The sequence below is a fragment of the Schistocerca cancellata genome, chromosome 1 (assembly GCF_023864275.1).
Source record: "Schistocerca cancellata isolate TAMUIC-IGC-003103 chromosome 1, iqSchCanc2.1, whole genome shotgun sequence".
NCBI lineage: Eukaryota > Metazoa > Arthropoda > Insecta > Orthoptera > Acrididae > Schistocerca > Schistocerca cancellata.
The window spans coordinates 519,275,362-519,296,696 of NC_064626.1; the positions used below are offsets into that span (position 1 = coordinate 519,275,362).

At 39.7% G+C, this 21,335-nt stretch overlaps 1 protein-coding gene across 2 annotated transcripts in view; it reads left to right on the top strand.

Moving 5' to 3' along the window:
• LOC126178807 (neurofibromin) overlaps positions 1–21,335 on the top strand; it is a 474,179-nt gene that overhangs the window by 271,239 nt on the left and 181,605 nt on the right. For both annotated transcript variants that reach the window (XM_049924560.1, XM_049924561.1), the window contains 4 exons: positions 5,752–5,913; positions 6,328–6,586; positions 19,614–19,752; positions 19,869–19,971. In XM_049924560.1, coding sequence (XP_049780517.1) covers positions 5,752–5,913; positions 6,328–6,586; positions 19,614–19,752; positions 19,869–19,971 — 663 coding nt within the window. The remainder of the gene's footprint in view (positions 1–5,751; positions 5,914–6,327; positions 6,587–19,613; positions 19,753–19,868; positions 19,972–21,335) is intronic.

Genomic DNA, 21,335 nt, shown 5'->3' on the forward strand with positions numbered 1-21,335 from the left:
CACTATCCTTCCCACCCCTCCCACAGTGGTGTTCTGCTGCCCACCGAACCTACACAGTATCCTTGTCCATAACTACACAACACTTGCTCCCAGCTCCTTGCCTCATGGCTCATATCCCTGTAATAGACCTATGTACAAGACGTGTCCCATACGTCCTCCCACCACCACCTACTCCAGTCCGGCCACAAAGATCACCTATGCCATCAAAGGCAGGGCTACTTGTGAAACCAGTCATGTGATCTACAAGCTAAGCGGCAACCATTGTGCTTCATTCTGCGTGGGCATGGCAACCAACAACCTGTCTGTCCCACATGAATGGCCACTAACGAAGCAGGTGGTCAAGAAACAGATGGAACATCCAGTTGCTGAACATGCTGCCCAACACGACGTTCTTCATTTCAGTGACTGCTTCGCAGCCTGTGACTTCTGTATCCTCCCCACCAACACCAGCTTCTCTGAATTGCACAGCGGGAAACTCTCTGTGCAATATATCCTATGTTCCCATCCCCCCCCCCCTGCCCCCTCCCCCTGGACTGAACCTTCGTAGGTTGTTGTCCTTTACCATTCCATGTTCCCATTCCAGCACTACGCAGCTTCTTCTCCCATCACGCGCAGTTGCTCACAGTGTGACCTCGGCAGCCTGAGACAGTGGTCATTTGTATGTGAGTTCCATTTGCGTGAAAGTGTGTGTGTGTGTGTGTGTGTGTGTGTGTGTGTTTTCTTATTCAGAAGAATGCTTTTTGGTTGAAACCTTACTTAAAGTAATTCTTTTTGTTGTGTCTGACTGCGACTCAACACGTCCACTATATGGTGTGTAGCAACGTACCCATTTCAAAGTACTGAACATTAAAAAAAAAAAAAAAAAATACTTACTGTACTCGTGGGAGAGAAAACAGGAAAATATTTGGGGTGATTTGTCAGAGGCGAAGTGAAGAAAGGAGAGCAGAGCTCCGGGTTCATCCAGATTAAACGGGCCTCTCTAAGTATGAGGAGGGAGGTAGGCAAATATGAAGGAAAATGTTTTGAAAGAATAGGAGAACAATGATGATACTTTAATAACCACCTTAACTTTAGGAATGATAGAAGAGAGAGAGAGAGGGAGTGATAAACAAAGATGAGTAAAGAAGAAAGATAAAAGAAAAAAAAAAACAAGTTTTAAGGAAGTTACACATAAAGTAAAGAAAGGAAAAATTAGAATAAAGCAGAGGAATAGTAAATAACAAAACATTCACAAAAATGCAATAGCCAGTGGAGAAAGGGGAGGGGGAATAAGGTGGATGTTAGGCTAACATAGGCTGAATTCAAGAGAGTAGCAGAGTGAGTAAGTTCCCATCTTGAGAACTCAGAGAACAAGATGCTGGTTTGGATGATACAAATAGCCTACATGCATTAGCTGACATTCAAGTCTTGTGAATCATGCTCTAGTGTGTTCAGTAGTAATTACTGGGTGTGCCCAAAACAGGCAGTTCATTTTTGCTCATTCTTACATTCTAACAGTTTGGTGATGGTCATCACTGTGCTGAAATATGTGCAGTCATTTGTATCATCTGCTAAACTACAAACATGTAGCCCTGAGTAATGTTGTACATGTTGCCAGTGGTGGCCTGAGAAAGAGCTAATGGGTGAGCACATGCAACATGTTTTACCCTGACATTGGTTGCTGCAATAGCAGTCTTGAATTTCAGGTGATGGTCTATAACAAGGTTTTATGCGGATTTTGAGACATTACTGAGTGTGGCAGAAGTCAACAACGAATAGCGTGGAGTGGGTTAGGAGGGATAATATCATTTCAGAGTTCAGTCAGAGAAAGCTTTATCTCTGGCAGAGTAATCTACTGAGTTATTCAAGGCCTGGGTGGTAATGTGTAACAAGAGGGGTGCTTCTGAAATGCAGGGAATGAAGAACTTTGCTGCCAGTAATGATGGGAGGAGAAATGAGAGATGCTGCCTGGAAGATTTGTTTGTGGGCTGGGTACTGGGATAATTGCAAGATGATATGATATCGGTGTAGTTTTTGATGGATTTAGTTCTCAAGCAGATTTCTTTACCTCCTTTAACTTCTGAGTACCCTGTCTCCACTACAAGAAGTATGGGATCTATCACTTCTCATCCATTTGATTGTGAGTGGTGTGTCATTGGTAGAGCTAGGTGCTTTGTACAGGGGAAACAGGTACCATGGAGAAGTCAGGGAGTCATACCTTAACCAATAAGTTTGAGCTGCTGTGTTCCACTGAATCTTAATCTGAGGTTGTGAGACCCACTTTGCCTGCTGGGAAACTTACTGTGTCCCATCTCAGGACAAGGCAAACACAAAAGGGAAGGGGTCGATTAATCATCACCAGTTCAAAGGTATGATGAATAATGTACCCTCCAGGGTAGGAAGGAACACCAGATATATTCAGTGTGAATGCCTGGGGGCCTCATTCAACATGTTGAAGAGGTCATTTTGTGAGGGAACAGGGTGTAACCAGCTGCTGATTGTGGCACTCATTGGAACAAACCATGCCTATCATTTGGGCTTTGAGGTCACACTTGCATTATTCCAGCAACTGGGAGAAAAAATTTAAAAGACCAGCCTTACTCGTGAAGTTTCATTGATGTTCATGATTTGCAGCGTTGTCCCCAGAAATAATTGTGTCCTCTTGGTTCTGAGGTGAGCAGCAGGTTTGAATCAGAGACTTCAATGGTTCTGTGACAGGCGAGGCTGCAACCTTCTAGACTTGCACCATGGAACTGGGAAATGTAGAGGCTGTGACAAAGGTGGCTGATAGTGTGTAGGGTGTACACAAGGGTTTTTTAGATGAGGCAGCTCTTCATTCTTTCCAGACATTTCAGCTGTATGAGACCCAGAAGTATCAGTACAAAACCCAAAGAACTGCCTACTATAGGCAAGAGTATTAAAATCCTACTGATTAAATGACCCAAAGAAATGCCCACTATAGGCAAGAGTATTAAAATCCTAGTTATTAATTGCTGAAGCATTCACAGCAAAATGACAGCATTTACAGTAGTTCTAAACAGCTGTGCAGCTCACATTATACTTGATATAGAAAGTGGTTTAAAATGCAAAACTGATGGCAGTGCGATATGTGGGGAGAATTTAAGCTTGTGTCAAAATGAGAAGCTAATTGTAAATGGAGAGGGTGTATTTGTCGCAGTAGACGAGAAACTCAAATACACTAAGACAGAAATTGAAATTGTTTGTGAGATTTTCATGACAAGATTCAGTATCAAAGGTGGGCATAAACCTGTAATTAGATCCTTCTATTGACCCTCAGACTTGCCTTCAGATGTATCCAAAAACTTTGAAGAAAACCTGAGTTCACAAGTACATAAGAAGTCAAATCATACTTTTATTGTTGTAAGAGACTTTCATCATCCAACAATCAATTGGGGAATATTACAGTTTTGTAAGTGGTGGGCATGACCGGACAGCCTGTAAAACAGTAGTAAATGCATTCCCTGAGAATTACCCTGGACAGATTGTTTGGAAACCAACCCACGATGGAAATATATTGGATCTAATAGGAAGAAATAGACCTGACCTCTTTGAGGAACTCCACGTAGAAATTGGTATCACCGACCATGAGCCAGTTGTAGCAGATGTGATTAACAAATTGCAAAGGGCAAGTAAAATAAGTAGAAGGATTTATCAGTCATTATTGGTTTCTCCACTTGAGCTTCCTGCAATTGATTAAAGAGAATTTTATACCAGACTCATTTCACTTTTATTTACAAAGCATCTTGTGGGGTCTTTCTGCCAATATGTATACATATTTTTGTACATTTTTGGTTGTTTTAGATGAGAAACAGTATTCCTTTATATGGTTGGCATGCAATTTACTTACAGTGCCTCTTGTTCACAAATTTTGCAAACCGTTGCTCCTTCTCTATTTGTTAGTGGAGGTTGAAGCAAAGGGAAGCAGAGAGAAGAAGCAGTGTTTTGCAGAAAATGTGAACAAATGGCAGAAACATCGTAAGTAAATTGCACACCAACGTTATAAAGAAATACTGCTTTTAATCTAAATCAACCGAAAATCTATGAAAATATGTATCCATATCTGCAGAATTACTACAAAAGTTACTTTGTAAACAAAAGTGAAATGTGTTTGGTGTAAAATTATCTGTAATTAATTGCAGTAAGCTTAAGAGAGAGAAACCAATAATTGATTTTAATAGATGCTGCAGAAGATGGCCTTGCAAATGAACATAAGAAGGATTTACATTTTCAGCAAATTAGAAAAGAGGCAGTAGGTTATATCTCAATAAGGAACTCAAATCATTTAGCTCTGGTATGGAGCATGTAGAAGAACTGTGGTCAGGTGTAGAAGAATAGTTAATGATGCACTTGATCGATATGTACCTCTACTCTGATTAAAATTACTTTTTGACTGACAGATTGCAGTGGCGTCCAGCCAGCCACATTTCACAAGGTGCTACATGTACCTTCAAAACAGGCAACACAGTGAGCATGTGGTGCTTGAGAACGAAGTATGACTTTTTGGTGGCTGGCTCCTACCAATTGACTCGCTGAAACATTAATCACAAAGTAATTCGATCAAGTATAGTAGAGCAGTTCATGTTGGGAGGGACCCTCCATGGTACACAGTCACTGTAAAAAGACTTCTAAAGACACATAATAGGCTGAAACAAGACATGGGCCTATAAATATGAATGTCCTAAATGAAGTGCATTTGGCTGTCAAGAAAGCAGTGCATGAAGCCTTCAACAACTACTGTTGCAGAATATTATCACAAGATCGCTCACAAAACTCAAAGAAATTCTTCTCATATTTGAAGGTTGACAGTGGTGCCAAAATAAGTGTCCAGACACTCATAGACAAGACAGGTACTGAAAGTGGGTTAAATGTGCAGACAGTGTAAAATAAAGTATAACCTATAAGAAAGCAGTGGCTGTAATGACTTTATTTGGGATGACTGAGAAGAATCACCTCCCACTTTTGGGAATTTCCAAGTACATAGAAGGAAGTAATGACCTGTAGAAAACATTTTTTTAATAACTGAAAAGAAGAAGTATATGAAGTTGTTATTCACACTGATTTATGAAAATTATAAATTGCAACAGAGTTGTTAATTACCTTCTCCTCTCACCCACTCCATCCAACTCAACCTCTAATCACAGTTGAGGTGGAGCACTGGTACAGTATAGTCAGACAAGAAAAGGTACCTGTGCAGGTGTGTGTGTGTGTGTGTGTGTGTGTGTGTGTGTGTGTGTGTGTGTGTCTGTCTTGTGCATGTGTACTTATTCTGTACTAGTTAACTTGGAAAAAAACACAGCATTTTAAAGCTTTTCAAAATTGTTTATGTGCACAATGACAGCTCAGTACCTCAACTATACAGTGAGTCGTTACCTGTACTCCTTCCATTATTTGTAGCTGTCATATATATATCATTAGATGAAATAATTATTTGACTGTTGGAGTACAAATTATCAAATAAAATAGTGATAATAATGAAAACGTGTCTTTTGCTAAAGAGCAAATATGACATGTTTGATTAGGTTCACTAGGTGACTGGTATTATCTTTCAATTGAAATTTAAAATGATTTGTGTGAAATAACATGCTTTTTCATTCACCTGAATCCTCTTTTGACTGGAGATAATTAAGTTATTTCTCTGTTTACATTTGTTCTGCTTATATTTAAGATTAATGTTTCTACTGCTATACTTTCCCATATAGTTTTGCTTTTCAAAAAAAGACATTATCGTGATCAATTTCTTTCTTGTTTCAGGTACCAGAACTAATAGATATGGTACTTGACAGCTTCATTCACAGATCAGTTACTGGTGGGCTGGGGTCACCGATGGTTGACATAATGGCAGATACAGCTGTCGCACTGGCATCTGCAAATGTTCAGCTTGTAGCAAAAAAAGTAATTGGGCGCCTGTGCCGGGTAAATATCAGTAATTAATATTGGTGAATGCATTTATGCACTGCTAATCTGTACCTTATTTCCACGATGTTATATTCTGTCTACATTACCAGTATCAAAGATAAGAGAGAGTATGCATTTTTCATGTGAGGTAAAGTAAATATGAAACTTGAGGAAGTGAACTAAGAATGTAATAAGTCTTGTTGACCTAAGTACTTTCATCTCTCAGTCTGATACCTGATAATAAAAACTTGATGACTAGTCATCCAACATATTTATTCTGTGTTTGCTCTTTTATAGTTTCCTACATTATATTCTTTCTCTCCTGAAATAGTGAGATTGTAGACAGAATGATTTTATTGATCGCGAATGATTTTTTATTTATTTATTCCTAGATGTGATTGATTTAATATTTTCTTCTGTTTTGCTTGCTAGGTGTTAGACAAAACATGTTCATCACCCACACCTCTCCTGGAACAACATATGATGTGGGATGACATAGCTATATTGGCAAGGTATCTTCTTATGCTGTCTTTCAACAACTGCTTAGATGTGGCCACCCACTTACCATATCTTTTTCATGCTGTGACTTTCTTAGTCTGCTCAGGATCCCTGAGTATGCGAGCTGCAACTCACGGCCTTGTTATTAATATCATACACTCTCTGTGTACTTGTACAAAGCCCTCCTTTTCAGGTAAGTGCAATGCAAACTAGTGAATGTTTCCTTTAATTATTTTCTGTTGAATGCTAGTTATTTCAAAAAAAGATTAATTTTTACATTTGTTCATGTCAGTTCAGTTATCTGTGCTTAAACTTGCATCTTTTTGCATGCAAGTGATGCCAGAGTTTAAAGTTGTACTCATATTTTGTGCCAAAAAATCTTAAGATCTGTAAGGGACGTGCAGTTTGTCACATACTCTGTAGCTAATAAGCCAGTTTACTGCATAGCTAACAATATTAATTATGTATTTAGGAGATTGATTGCTTCATAGTTAATGGCACTAAACAGTATTTTTTAATAGATCTAGAGTAACTGTAACTCCTACTTATGACTAAATTATTAAATAATCTCACTCAGAAGGTTTTTCTTGAAACTAGTTATTATCTTGTATGATATACTTACTGATTTTAGACAGTTTTAACTTTACTGATGACCACGTATGTTAGTTGTGTGTGTGTGTGTGTGTGTGTGAAAAGAGGGAGAGAGCAAACATAGTGTTCAGAAACACCAGAGTTGTAATATACATTCAGTCAATCTGAGGGAGCACCATGAGTGGCTAATAGATTAACCTAGGTTTCTCACTCTTACATTTCCTAGCTGCTACTCACTTTATCTACCTACAGGGTTACCATGTGCTTTGCACATTTCCTACAAATTGTCGAAATATCATTCAACTACATTTTCAGTAATAATATAGAACACAGTAATTACAGTTAATATTCCTATGTTGTTGCGGTCTTCAGTCCAAAAACTTGTTTGATGCAGTTCTCCAAGCCACTCTATGGTGTGAGCCTCAAGCCTTATCATCTCTGAATAACTGCCGCAACCTACATCTTCCTGAAACTGCGTACTGCATTCATCTGTTGGTCTCCCCCTGCTCTGCCCCCCCCCCCCACTCCTCCCCCCCCCCCCCCACTCCCCCGCCCCACTTTCGCTCCAGTACTGAATTGGAGATCCCTTGATGTCTCAGAATGTGACATATCAATCAACCCCTTCTATTGGTCAAAATGTGACACAAATTTCTTGTCTCTACCTTGTCATTAGTTATGTTATTGACTCACCTAATCTTCAGCATTCTTCTGTAGCACCACATTCTTTTTATCTCAGCTGTTATTGTCCATGTTTCACTTCCATACATGGCTACACTCCAGGCAAATACATTCAGAAAAGACTGAAATGCTTATCTTACCATTGCCAGTCTGCATTTTATATCCTCTTTACTTTAGCCATCATCAGTTATTTTGCTGCCCAAAGAGCAAAACTTATCTATTACTTTAAGTGTTTTGTTTTCTAATCTGATTCCCTTTGCATCATGTGATTAATTTGAATACATTCCATTATCCTTGTTTTGCTTATGTTGATGTTCATCTTATATCCTCCTTTCAAGACACTGTCCATTCCTTTCAGCTACTCTTCCAAGTCCTTTGCTGTCTCTAATAGAATTGCAGTGTCATTAGCAAATGTCATATTCTTCTTTGGTTTACTTTACTACTTGTTTAATGTACATATTGAGTAACATTAGGGATAGGCTATACATATTGAGTAACATCAGAGATAGGCTACAATCCTGTATCACTCCATTTTCAACCACTGCCTCCCTTTCATGTCCCTCAACTCTGATAACTGCCATCTAGTTTGTTAAAAGTTGTAAAAAGCTTTTTGCTCCCTGTATTTTACCCCTGATACCTCCAGAATTTCAAAGAAGATATTCCAGTCAACATTGACAAATGCTTTCTCTCGTCTACAAAATGCTATAAATGTAGGTTTACCTTTCCTTAAGCTACTTTCTAAGATAAGTCTTAGGGTCAGTACTGCCTCATGTGTTCATTGTAGAATCCAAACTGATCGTCCCCTGGGTTGGCTTCTATCAGTTTTTCCATTCTTCTGTAAAGTAGGTGTGTTAGTATTTTGCAGCCACAACTTATTAAACTGATAGATCACTAATTTTCACACTTATCAGCAACTGCTTGCTTTGGAATTGGAATTACTACATTCTTCTTGAAGTTTGATGGTATTTTGTCTGTATCATAGATGTTGCATACCAGATGGAATAGTTTTGTCATGGCTGGCTCTCCCAAGGGTTTCAATAATTCTGGTGGAATATCGTCTACTTCCAGAGCCTTGTCTCAATTTAGATCTTTCAGAGCTTTGTCAAATTCTTCTTGCAGTATCATATCTTCCATTTCATCTTCATCTACTTCCAATTTCCTTTCCATATTATCGCTTTCAAAATTGGAGTTAATTGGTTTCAAATTCGGGACCTGTAGTACTACGATCTGATGCTCTACCAACTCACCTACCAAAGATGTTGACATTTGCATCTCACTCATGCACTTCTTGTATACTCCGTAGTTCTGGTGTTACTTTTTTAATTACCATTTACACATGTTCTACTGGATGACAGGACATAACAAGAACTAGATCAGTGTTCTGGTTGACACTCTATTGACACACAATGTTTGATATCGATCTGAGTGTCTGACATCTGGAGGTTTGGGTGATAGCAATTTTACATTTCCCGTCAATCTCGTTTTTTAAGTGTTTGTATTCCTTTTCACCTCCTTCATTTGCTGCTATTTAAATTATCTCGTTTTCATTAGTTAAATTCAATATCTCTTGTGGTATCAAAAGATTTTTTCTAGGCCTTGTTGTTTTACATATTTGATCCTCTGCTACCTTCACTATTTTATCACTTAAACCCACCCATTAGTCTTATACTGTATTTCCTTTCCCCTGTTCTAGTCAGTCATTGCCTAATGCCCCCTATGAAACTTGCAACAACCACTGGTTCTTTAAAATTATGCAGGTCCTATCTTTTTAATTTCCTACCTTTTTCCAATTTCTTCAGTTTTAATGTACAGTTCATAACCATAAATTGTGGTCAGAGTCCACCTCTGCCCCTGGAAATGTCTTACAATTCAAAATCTGATTCGTCTGCAGGTCTCCTCTCCATTAATGACCTTCTTTTATTATTCTTAAACCAAGTGTTAGCGATGATTAAATTATTCTCTGTGCAAAATTCTCTCTTCCTTTTCCTACTGTCAAATTCCAGTCCCCTATCACAATTAAACTTTCATCTCCTTTAACTACCTGAATAATTTCTTTTATTTCATCATACATTTCTTCAATCTCTTCATTATCTGTGGAGCTAGTTGGCGTGGAAACTTGTACTTCTGTGGTAGTGGGCTTCGTGTCTGTCGTGGCTAATAATGCATACGCTTTGCTTTTCATAGTAGCTTACCTGCATTTTTTATTTTCTTATTCATTATTAAACAGACTTTTACATTACTCCTATTTGACTTTTATTTATAGCCCTTTATTCACCTGACCAGAAGTCCTGTTCCTCCCAACACCAAACATCATTAATTCCCACTATACCTAATTTCAACCTATCCATTTCCCTTTTTAAATTGTCTAACCTACCTGCCCGATTAAGGGATCTAACATTCCACACTCCAATCTGTAGAATGCCAGTTTTATTTCTCCTGATGACAACATCCTCATGAGTAGTCCCTGCCCAGAGATCTGAATGGGGGACTATTTTACCTCTGGAGTATTTTACCCTATAGGAAACCATCAACACCTAACTATACAGTAGATCTGCATGTTTTCGGGAAAAATTACAGCTATAGTTTCCCATTGCCTTCAGCCATTCACAGTACTAGTTCAGCAAGGCTGTTTTGGTTGATGTTACACAGCCAGATCAGTGTATCATCCAGACTGTTGGCCCTGCAACTACTGAAAAGGCTACTGCCTCTTTTCAGGAAACACAAATTTGTCTGGCCTCTCAATAGATACCCCTCCATTGTGGTTGTACCTACGTTATAGGTATTTGTATCACTAATGCATGCAAGCCAGCCCATCAATGGTAAGGTCCATGGTTCATGGGGGAATATTCCTATATATTAAGAATTTCTTAATATGCCTATATATTAAGAAATTATATTATTTTATTTCACTATTGGATCAATTGCCGCAATGAGTTTGTATATTGGATTATGTGGAGGGCTTTTCAGGTGTTAACGTTTTTTCCTACTTTTTCTGTTGTAACCTTCCAAGATTATTCTAGAAATGAAATTTTATAATAGAACAATGAAAAATCCAGGATGGAATATAACAGTATTATGAAAAAGAAAGTGCTACTCACCATATAGTGGAGATTCTGAGTCGCAGACAGGCACAACAAAAAGACTGACACAAATAAATAAAGCTTTTGGCCATTAAGGCCTTCATCAACAATACATACACACACACACACACAAATGCAACTCACACACTCGACCACAGCCTCAGGCAGCTGAAACCACACTGCGAGCAGTAGCATCAGTGCATGATGGGAGTGGCGACTGGATGGGGGTAAGGAGGAGGCTAGGGCGGGAAGGGGAAGGGATAGTATGATAGGGGTGGCGGACAGTGAAGTGCTGCAGGTTAGACGGATGGCAGTGGAGAGGTGGGGGAGGGGGGGAAGTAGCCGAAAAGGAGAGAGGTAAAAAACTGAGTGTGAAAGATGGCTGTGTGCTGCTGGAGTGAGAGCAGGGAAGGGGTTGGATGGGTGAGGACAGTGACTAATGAAAGTTGAGGTCAGGATGGTTACAGGAACATAGGATGTATTGCATGGAGAGTTCCCACCTGCGCAATTCAGAAAAGCTGTTGTTGGTGGGAAAGATCCATATGGCAGAGGCTGTGAAGCAGTCATTGAAATGAATGACATCCTGTTTAGCAGTATATTCAGCAACAGGGTGGTCCACTTGTTTCTTGGCCACAGTTTGTCGGTGGCCATTCATGTGGACATACAGGTTGTTGGTTGTCATGCTCACATAGAATGCAGTACAGTGGTTGCAGCTTAGCTTGTAGATAACATGATTGGTTTCACAGGTAGCCCTGCCTTTGATGGGATAGGTGATGTTCATGACTGGACTGGAGTAGCTAGTGGTGGGAGGATGTATGGAACAGGTCTTCCATCCGGGTTTATTACAGGGGTATGAGCCCTGAGGTAAGAGGTTGGGAGCAGGAGATATGTAAGGATGGACGAGTATATTGTGTAGGTTCGGTGGATGGCGGAATACCACTGCAGGAGGGGTTGGAAGGATAGGATTTCTCATTTCAGGGCACGATGAAAAGTAGTCAAAACCCTGGTGGAGAATGTAATTCAAGTTGCTCCAGCTCTGCATGGTACTGAGTTATGATGGGAATGCTCCTTTGTGGCTGAACGATGGGACTTTGGGAGGTGGTGGGAGACTGGAAAGATAAGACATTGGAGAGTTGTTTTTGTACAAGGTTGGGAGGTTAACTACGGCCTGTGAAGGCTTCAGTGAGACCTTCCCTGTATTCCAAGAGGGACCACTCGTCACTGCAGATGCGACGATCAAGGGTGGCTAGGCTGTATGGAAGGGACTTCTTGGTATGGAACGGATGGCAGCTGTCAAAGTGGAGGTATTGTTGGTGGTTAGTAGGTTTGGTATGGACAGAGGTACTGTTGTAGCCATCTTTGAGGTGGAGATCAACATCTAGGAAGGTGGCTTGTTGGGTTGAGTAGGACCAGGTGAAACAAATAGGGGAGAAGTTTTTGAGATTCTAGAGGAATGTGGATAGGGTGTCACCACCATCGATCTAGATTGCAAAGATGTCATCAATGAATCTGAACCAGGTGAGGGGTTTAAGATTCTGAGATTTTTTGGAATGATTTCTCTAGATGGCCCATGAATAGGTTGGCATAGGAGGGTAGATCCCGGATAATAGATTAAAGGTGTTGGTCTACAGGAGCAGAAATTCTCTCAGTGGAGGCACTGTAACCGGACACAATGGGGCGTCCTGGGTGGTTAGGTTTATAGATTTCAGGGAGCATGTAGAAGGTAGGAGTGCGGAGAGTGGTAGGGGTGAATAGAGAGATGGGACTAAGGATTTGAGTAGCGATTGGAGATCTCGTTGGATTTCTGGAATGGGGTGGCAAGGTGTGTAGGTGGAAGAATCTGACAATTTGGAGGGTTGGTGACGTAAAAGTGTTTCCATTGTAGGGATCGGGAGAAGGAGAGAAGATCTTTAACAAGTCCAGTGTGACTGAATTTGGGAGGGGGGCTGAAGATGAGAAATATACCAAGGGTCTCACTGAAGCCTTCACAGACCGTAATTATACTTCCAACCTGGTACAAAAACAAATCTCTCATGACTAATCTTTCCAGTCTCCCATGTCCTCCCAAAGCCCCATTGTCTGGCCACAGAGGAGCATTCCCCTCATAATTTAGTACCACCCAGGAATGGAACAACTGAATTACATTCACCGCCAGGGTTTCGACTACCTCTCATAGTGCAGTGGTATTCCGCCATCCACCGAACCTACACAATGTACTTGTCCATCCTTACACAGTCCCTACTTCCAACCCCTTATCTCATGGCTCATAACCCTGTAATAGACCTAGATACAAGACCTGTCCCACACATCCTTCCACCATCACCTACTCCAGTCTGGTCACAAACATCACCTATCCAATCAAAGGGAGGGCTACCTGTGAAACCAGTCATATCATCTACATGCTGAGCTGCAACCACTGTTCTGCTGATATGTGGGCATGACAACCAAGAAGCTGTCTGTCTGCAGGAATGGCCACAGACAAACTGTGACCAAGGTACAAGTAGACCACCCTGTTGTTGAACATGCTGCCAAACAAGACAACCTTCATTTCAATGACTGCTTCACAGCTTGTGCCATATGGATCCTTCTCACCAACACCAGCTTTTCTGAATTGCGCAGGTGGGAATTCTCCCTGCAATACATCCTACTTTCCTGTAATCGTCCTGGCCACAACCTTCGTTAGTCAGTGCCCTCACCCATGCAGCCTCTTCCCCATTCCCATTCCAGCTCTACACAGCCATCTTTCCACCACCATGCTCAGTATTTTTACTTCTCTCTTTTTCTGATGCTCCCCCTCCCGCCACCCCTCCCCACCTCTCCACTGCCCTCCGTCTAACCTGCAGCTCTTTACTGTCCAGCCCCCCCCCCCCCCCACTGTACTATCCTCATCCTCCTCCTTACCCCTACTGAGTCGCCATTCCCGTCATGAACTTGTGCTGCTGCTCTCACAGTGAGGTTTCCGTTGCCTGAGACGGCAGTCCTGCGTGTGAGTTGCATTTGTGTGTGTGTGAGTGTCTGTGTTTGTCTACATCTATTATTCACGAAGGCCTTACTGGCCGAAAGCTTTATTTATTTGTGACAGTCTTTTTGTTGTGCCCATCTGTGACTCAGCATCTCCATTATATGGCGAGTAGCAACTTTTCATAATAGATTTTAATTGAAGTATCTGGCTAACTGACATATTTCCCTTGGGACCACACATTTTTAGAAGCAGAAAAATCTGTGTTACCACTTGGTAATATTGATTTTTTTAGGGTTATATCAAATAAATTTTCCGATCTTGCATTTCCTACAAAAAAATACTTTCGATTAGCGGTATTTCCTAAACGTCTAAATTTTGAAATGAGTATTCATTTTAATTGCCACTTCATCATGGATTTATGAATTCTAACAGTGTTAATAAAAGCCATATGAATAGTCCTTCAGAAACAAGACATTGATTTGACCTCAGTTGGCATAAAGAGGAATATATACATCAATGCTACAACTTCCGTTATGCATCAACAAGATAGTGAAAAATTCAGAATTGAAAGAAGTGTCAAGAAAGGAGATTTCATACCACCGAAATTATTCTCAACTACTTTGGTAAATTGTTTATTTCCTTAAATGGGGAAAAAGAAGAAGGAATTTCTGGTAAGGGAACATACCTGCATCATTATCATTTTGCTGATGTCATTACAGGGTGTCCTATTTATCTTGACCACCCTAAATAACTGTTTATCCAGATGCAAATTACAAAATGTTGCAAGCAAATGTTCTTTAGTCATCAGGGGAACATCAATCAGCACAATTGCCTTCATTGTAGCTTTGTTTTCTACAAAGGTGTGAGCAGTGCTATGACTTTTTAAAATAGCACTCTGTATTTTTTATTTGGTAATTCATTTCCTCTCTTAAAGACCTATTCAAAATGTATCACAGTGTACCATTCGCTGAAACACAACATTATTAATTACATAACTTTGAGCCCGGGATGACAAACTTGTCTACTTGCTGAAGTTGCCAGAAAACAAATGAACCAAGTAAAAACATAACACAAAGTTGACTTTGAGCCTCCTGTACCATTTCCCAGGAGTAGAACATTCAAAGGTGCTCAAAGTGGTGACCCTGGACACCAATACACTTGTGCTTTCGTTGAATGAAAGAATTATTTACTGCATTCAGTGCTGCCTGCTGAAGAGAATTACAAGCAAGCACAATACATTCCTGCATGCCCTCTGGAGTTGTTAAAATATCACAATAGACAGCGTCTTTAATGCATCCCCCAAGAAAAAAGTTCAGAGGATTTAAATCAGGAGACCTAGCAGGCCAAGTAACTGTTCCTCCTTGACCAATCCATCTGGCAGGATACCTTCAGTTCAGAACATGACGTGCATGCAAGATGTTATGCGCTGGACATCCTTCATGTTGATACCACATAAGCATTCTGGTTCTTAATGGCACTTTTTCCAGCAGAAGAGGAAGAATTTGTCTGAGGAAGTTGACATATGCTGTGCCGTTTAGACTACCATTGATGAAATAAGGCCCAATAATTGTAGTACCAAACATCCCACACCAGATGTTAACTCTCCATTGATGCCTATGTTCTACCTGTCTAAGCCATCATGGGTCGTCGCTGGATCAATAATGCATGTTCCTTGTACTTGCCTGTCCTTTGTTTGAGAAGGAACATTATTCAGTAAATAGAACATTGGAGAATAAGTTCGGGTTGGCGAGGATTTGCTGCTGTGCCCAGTGTCAGCACTGTACACGATTCTGGAAATCATTCGCATGCAATTCTTGATGTAGGTGTACATGGTAAGGATGGAACCGGTGACGTGTAAGAATATGATGTATACTGGTTTTAGGAATACCAATCTCATGTTTAAGTTGTCATGTGCTCACATGTGGATTCATAGCAACGGAAGCGAGAAATGTAACTTTGGCACCTTCGTCTGTGTGAGTGCTACGATGATTGCGATGTCATGGATTGAAACTTCCCGTTTCCTGCAGTGTCGCAACAAGATGAAAAAACATCCATCAGGAAGGTGGGTTCTTGTCAGGACATCACTCTCTGTACAGTTCCGCTGCCTGCCTGCGTAGCATTTTGGTTACCTTCAACAACAACAATAAGAGAAACGTTATGTCGCTGCAGTTTGTAGGAAGGACAGCATTTACTGTATGCCTACTTTACACAACAGTATTTAAAAGGACTAAACTACTGTACTAAATGTACCAATACAAAACAAAACAGTATTGCAGTTATTGTTCTGCTAACTTACATTCACCATAGATGAGTAGCATTTCTATCTTCTCTTTGTTGGCGTACATTCTACTAACACAACTCTTCAACTCATGATGGTTGACAGAATGATGGGTGTACATTCTACTTATGTGTACAGAATAAGATTTTCACTCTGCAGCGGAGTGTTCGCTGATATGAAACTTCCTGGCAGATTAAAACTGTGTGCCGGACCAAAATGAACTCGGGACCTTTGCCAGTTGCGGGCAAGTGCTCTACCAATTGAGCTACCCAAGCATGACTCACGACCCATCCTCACAGCTTCAGTTCTGCCAGTACCTCGTCTCCTACTTTCCAAACTTCACAGAAGCTCTTTTGCGAACCTTGCAGAACTGACACTCCTGGAAGAAAGGATACTGTGGAGACTTGGCTTAGCCACAGCCTGGGTGATGTTTCCAGAAGGAGATTTTCACTCTGCAGTGGAGTGTGTGCTGATACGAAACTTCCTGGCAGATTAAAACTGTGTGCCGGACCAAAATGAACTCGGGACCTTTGCCTTTCGCGGGCAAGTGCTCTACCAACTGAGCTACCCAAGCATGACTCACGACCCATCCTCACAGCTTCAATTCTGCCATTACCTCATCTCCTACTTTCCAAACTTCATAGAAGCTCTTCTGTGAACCTGTGAAGTTTGGAAAGTAGGAGCCGAGGTACTGGCAGAATTGAAGCTGTGAGGACGGGTCATGAGTCATGCTTGAGTATCTCAGTTGGTAGAGCACTTGCCCGTGAAAGGCAAAGTTCCCGAGTTTGAGTCTTGGTCCGGCACACAGTTTTAATCTGCCAGGAAGTTTCATACTTATGTGTACATGTCAATGTCAGCACGTGGATGTGTTCCATTACCTGCGCTAAGCACTGGGAGTGTCAACATCAATGTTGTGTTATATATTTAATAATGTTGTGTTTCAGTGAATGGTACACCGTGATACATTTTTGAATAGGTCTTTAGGAGAGAAAATGAATTACTGAATAAAAAATACAGGGTGCCATTTAAAAAAGTCGTACCGCTGTTCATGTCTTTGTAAAAAACAAAGCTGCAACAAAGGCAATCATGCTGATTGATGTCCCCCTGACGGCTAAAGAACATTTGCTTGAAACATTTTGTAATTTGCATCTGGACAAACAGTTATTTAGGGTGGTCAAGATAAATGGCACACCCTGTATAGTTAGCCTCTAGTGCAATTTAACTTCAACAATCAATGGAGGAAATTAATAGAGCAAGTATGATTGTTAGATTGGAGTCAATTGTAATGTATAATCGAAACATGGAAGGGATTTACAATGAAGCCATAAAACCAGTTGATGAATTTTTGTATTTATGACAGTGACAATGACTAGATGAACAATAAAAGACATAAATGGAATAGTAAAAAGTTCCTGAAGTGCTTTTGGTAAGCTGCATAGAGTTTTCAAAATTAAGACCCCAGTATAGCTGGAAAATAATGATAAGAATCAGTGTGAATTACCAAAGAGACATGGACTTTCAGTATGATAAGCGTTACAAAACAGAGAGAGTCTGTGACATTCGCCTGCTGTATTTCTTCATTGATAGTCATTGTTGTCAATGTAATGCACTGTTATACTGGCTGAAAAATGGGGGTGCAAGTTCAACACTGATTACTGTAAATAATGTAGCCGACAGTTTTGCACAGTTGCGTTTCACAGTTCTTTACTTCACTGTTCACAACCCCCCAATATTACACAGTAAATATGGTCAGTTCACTATTGGTTAACTTTTGATAAGCCTCATTAATAGTTTGCAGGCAATATACTGTTTACAATAGTTTACTGTTGAACATCTATGAGCAGTAAAAACCTAACCACAGAGTTCTCGCAGAAAAATACGCTTCGTGTGACGCCATTGAACAGACACTGCCATTATTTTAACAGACAGTGTACTTGTGTTACACTTATTTCACAGTTAAGTTGATGCATTGTTGTTGATCTAACCAATACAGGTTTCTTTTCTTAAAAATCTCCCATGGGCTGACTGACTCGGCACCAAAAATTGGGCCTTTATATATCCTCACAATAATAGGTACTGAAACTACACATTGTTCGATGTTTAATTTATAGAAATTACAATTAAAGCATAATTCAGTCAGTTAACTGAATACATTGAAAAATACCTTCTTTCTAACAGTTTCTTCTACTGCAAAGGTTATGCTGAATTATTTGTTTAAATAATGAAATTAACTGATATAGTTATACAAACAATACTTTTGACAAACCTGGTAATTACTTTGGAATCAAATAAGGGCTGGCTTTGCTAATACGTTTTCGAATGGAGCCAAATAAATACTTTAAGAATCCTTGTAGTTATTCTTCCAGATAGTACACAATTTATATTTGTTTATAAGTCAACAATAGAATCTAAGTCATGGAACAGTTACTGATTTCACCCTTAGCAAAAGATATTAATTAGGAATGGTCAAAATAAATCAGGAAATTGATGACACAAAACTAAGCACAAAATTAGATCTGCTACTGCATTGTTTAAAACTGAGAGCCAACCTTTTCTCTTTTATGAAAATGCAGATTGTACTCATCTATGTTAATAGGAATTAGGCAAAAATGAAAATAAAATGAATTTAAGGAGGCAAATGGCAAAACAAGAGAGGAAGTAAAGAGATCCCAGCAGATCTCAGCCAGCAATGAAGGGCATCTTGTTGGGAATTACTAAGATTGAGTCAGAACAGGCAAATTTTTCAAGAAGCAGACTGGATTGGAAGGCATAATTATGATGTTAATGAAAATTAAATGGAAGTTGACAGGACATAATGCCTGATGAATGGCTGGCTGATGAAACAAAAAAATTATTTTCTCTATTTCAAGCCATAAGAAAAAAATGTATATGAAGACCCAATGGAAGATTGACAGACGGTATCAGAAAACATATATTAGTTACACATATAGGTTTGTCTAAAGAGCAAACTCCATGGGAAAGCCTGGAGGAGGCCTTAATTCAGTAGTGGATGCCAAATGACTCATGATGATGACAGTTGTGGATTTCAGCATCCTTCTTATTGTTATAGGATGTATGATTAAACTTGTTTATGGCTGTGCTGCAAACAAAATGTTCACCACTGTAGTTGCCACAAAACTGCATTTCTTCTTTCCAAGACTGTCAAATTGAACTGTTTGAATCATAATGATCTGTGTGTGTTCATTAGCACTGAAAAATATTCCTCCATAAGAAAATGAGTCTACATTGTTTCAGATCATTTGTTTGTAAAAAAAATTGTTCTTACTGCCCGGGAAGGTTTCTCAGTCGGCAAATTTCTGATGAGATTGTTAGATGTAGAAATCCGTTAATAACTGTAATTTTTGATGTGCAGAGTTGCTGTTATTATTATTATTATTATTATTATTATTATTATTATTATTGTCATTACTGCTAGTGTGTACACTTCAGGGGGAGGGAGAGGGAGCTGGAGGAGGCTGATGTGAAAACTTTTTAACTGAGTGTCATTAGTTGACTTCATAACAACATAGATAGCCAATCATGAGAGTGCAATGTCAATATAATCATATTTTTGTTTGAAGCCACATCAGTTTAAGTACAATATTATGAGCTGCCGGATTTCTTATTTCAGAAGAGACACAAAGAGTTTTACGACTGAGCTTGGATGAATTTTCACTGCCCAAATTTTACCTCCTGTTTGGTATCAGCAAAGTTAAATCAGCTGCAGTTACAGCATTTCGTTCCAGCTACAGGCATCCCAATGACAGATGGTAAGTATGTTAAATTAAGTAAATGCACCTAGTCACACTAGATTCTGTTTGTCTCATTAACACTAAATGGAATCTGCTCTGCCTGTACCACAACGAATAAAAACTACATTTTCTAGGTATGGCGGTGAACGTTGTTTTTCTGGAGCACCACAGGACCGTGAACGTTTATCTCTCACTTCATTGGAGACTATTACAGATGCTCTGCTAGAAATTATGGAGGTAAAGCCAAACTGCTGCATATAACATGGGTTCTTTATCAAGATGCTCCCTTTGTCATTCTTCTGTGTAATAAGCATTAAATCTGTTACACAAGCAGATAAATTAACTGCCAACCTAAAGAAAATTAGCAAACTACATTTGTAGGTATAAACAGCTTAAAATTATACAAACTGTAATATTGTTTTACAAAAACAGATGCATTGTCATAGATATTAATTTACACATGTCAGCTTAAGAAAACAGATGTTATTGTTACATGTCTACAGACTTTGCATAACAGCTCTGAGCTCAATTTCTTCAATAGAACTGACCCTGATCACATATTTGTAAATTCATAGCGAGTAATATTTTGAATTATTTGGTTGTTTGTATGAACTCATAATTAGTATGCATTTTACAAATACAGATGGAGCATACCAGTTGGTCCCCATAACTTTTCTTTCTTCCAGTCACTGTAGCTCTTCCTCAGAAAATGAAAACAGTGATGGAGCTGGTACACATGTACTGTTCTGTTTGAGCTGAGTGACTATTGAAAAGTGGAGTATAATGTTTCACCTACAGTTAAATGAACTAAAGGGCTAGAATTAATGTGGTTAATTAGTAGGCTTAAAATTAAGAAAGAAAACTAATTAAAGTATTCAGTTTTCGGAAGAGTGAGCTAAATCTCGATGATGTTAGGCTAGCAGTGAGAAAGTGTAAAAAGGGGAAAGGAAAGCTGTTAAAAGATAGGTATCATCACTAGTTTCTTTATTCCTTATTGGTTAAAGACTTGTTTCATGTCTCATCGTATATGACTATGGGGTATTGCCTGTTGACTTCTGTCTCAGGATCTACGACCAACATTTCTCTGACAATTTTCCTGACATTTTGCCACCACAAATGGCTGATATTTTCAGAGGTTCACCCTCCATTTCTGGTTCCAAAATGGAGTCGAGCCCACAACCAGAGGGTATATATACCTCTCGCATGAAAGTTCGAGGGCTTTTCCATGGTCGTTGCCACTGTTGTTCTCCTCTTGCTTCCTGCAAAAGTTATTTGCTGCGGCACGGGAATCCAGGACCAATTTACATTGAAGCTTTCTTCTTCCTTGTTGGACAGGACAGAGCCAAAGCAAAACAAAGCAGAAAAAAAGCCTTAAGGTAAATGGATCCTAGATTCCTCTACTGCAGCAGACGACTGTTGCAGGTAGCGATGGGAGACCCACACATCAGGAAAATCATTAAACAAAAGTCAACTGAAGATCCAGAGACAGAAGCCAACAGGCAATAAATCAACAGGTGGTCAGGAAAGCCTCAACAAAAATGGAAATCAGCATGTGGCATCATTGGCCCGGAGGTCCCATTCGGAGAAGTTCAGCCACCAAG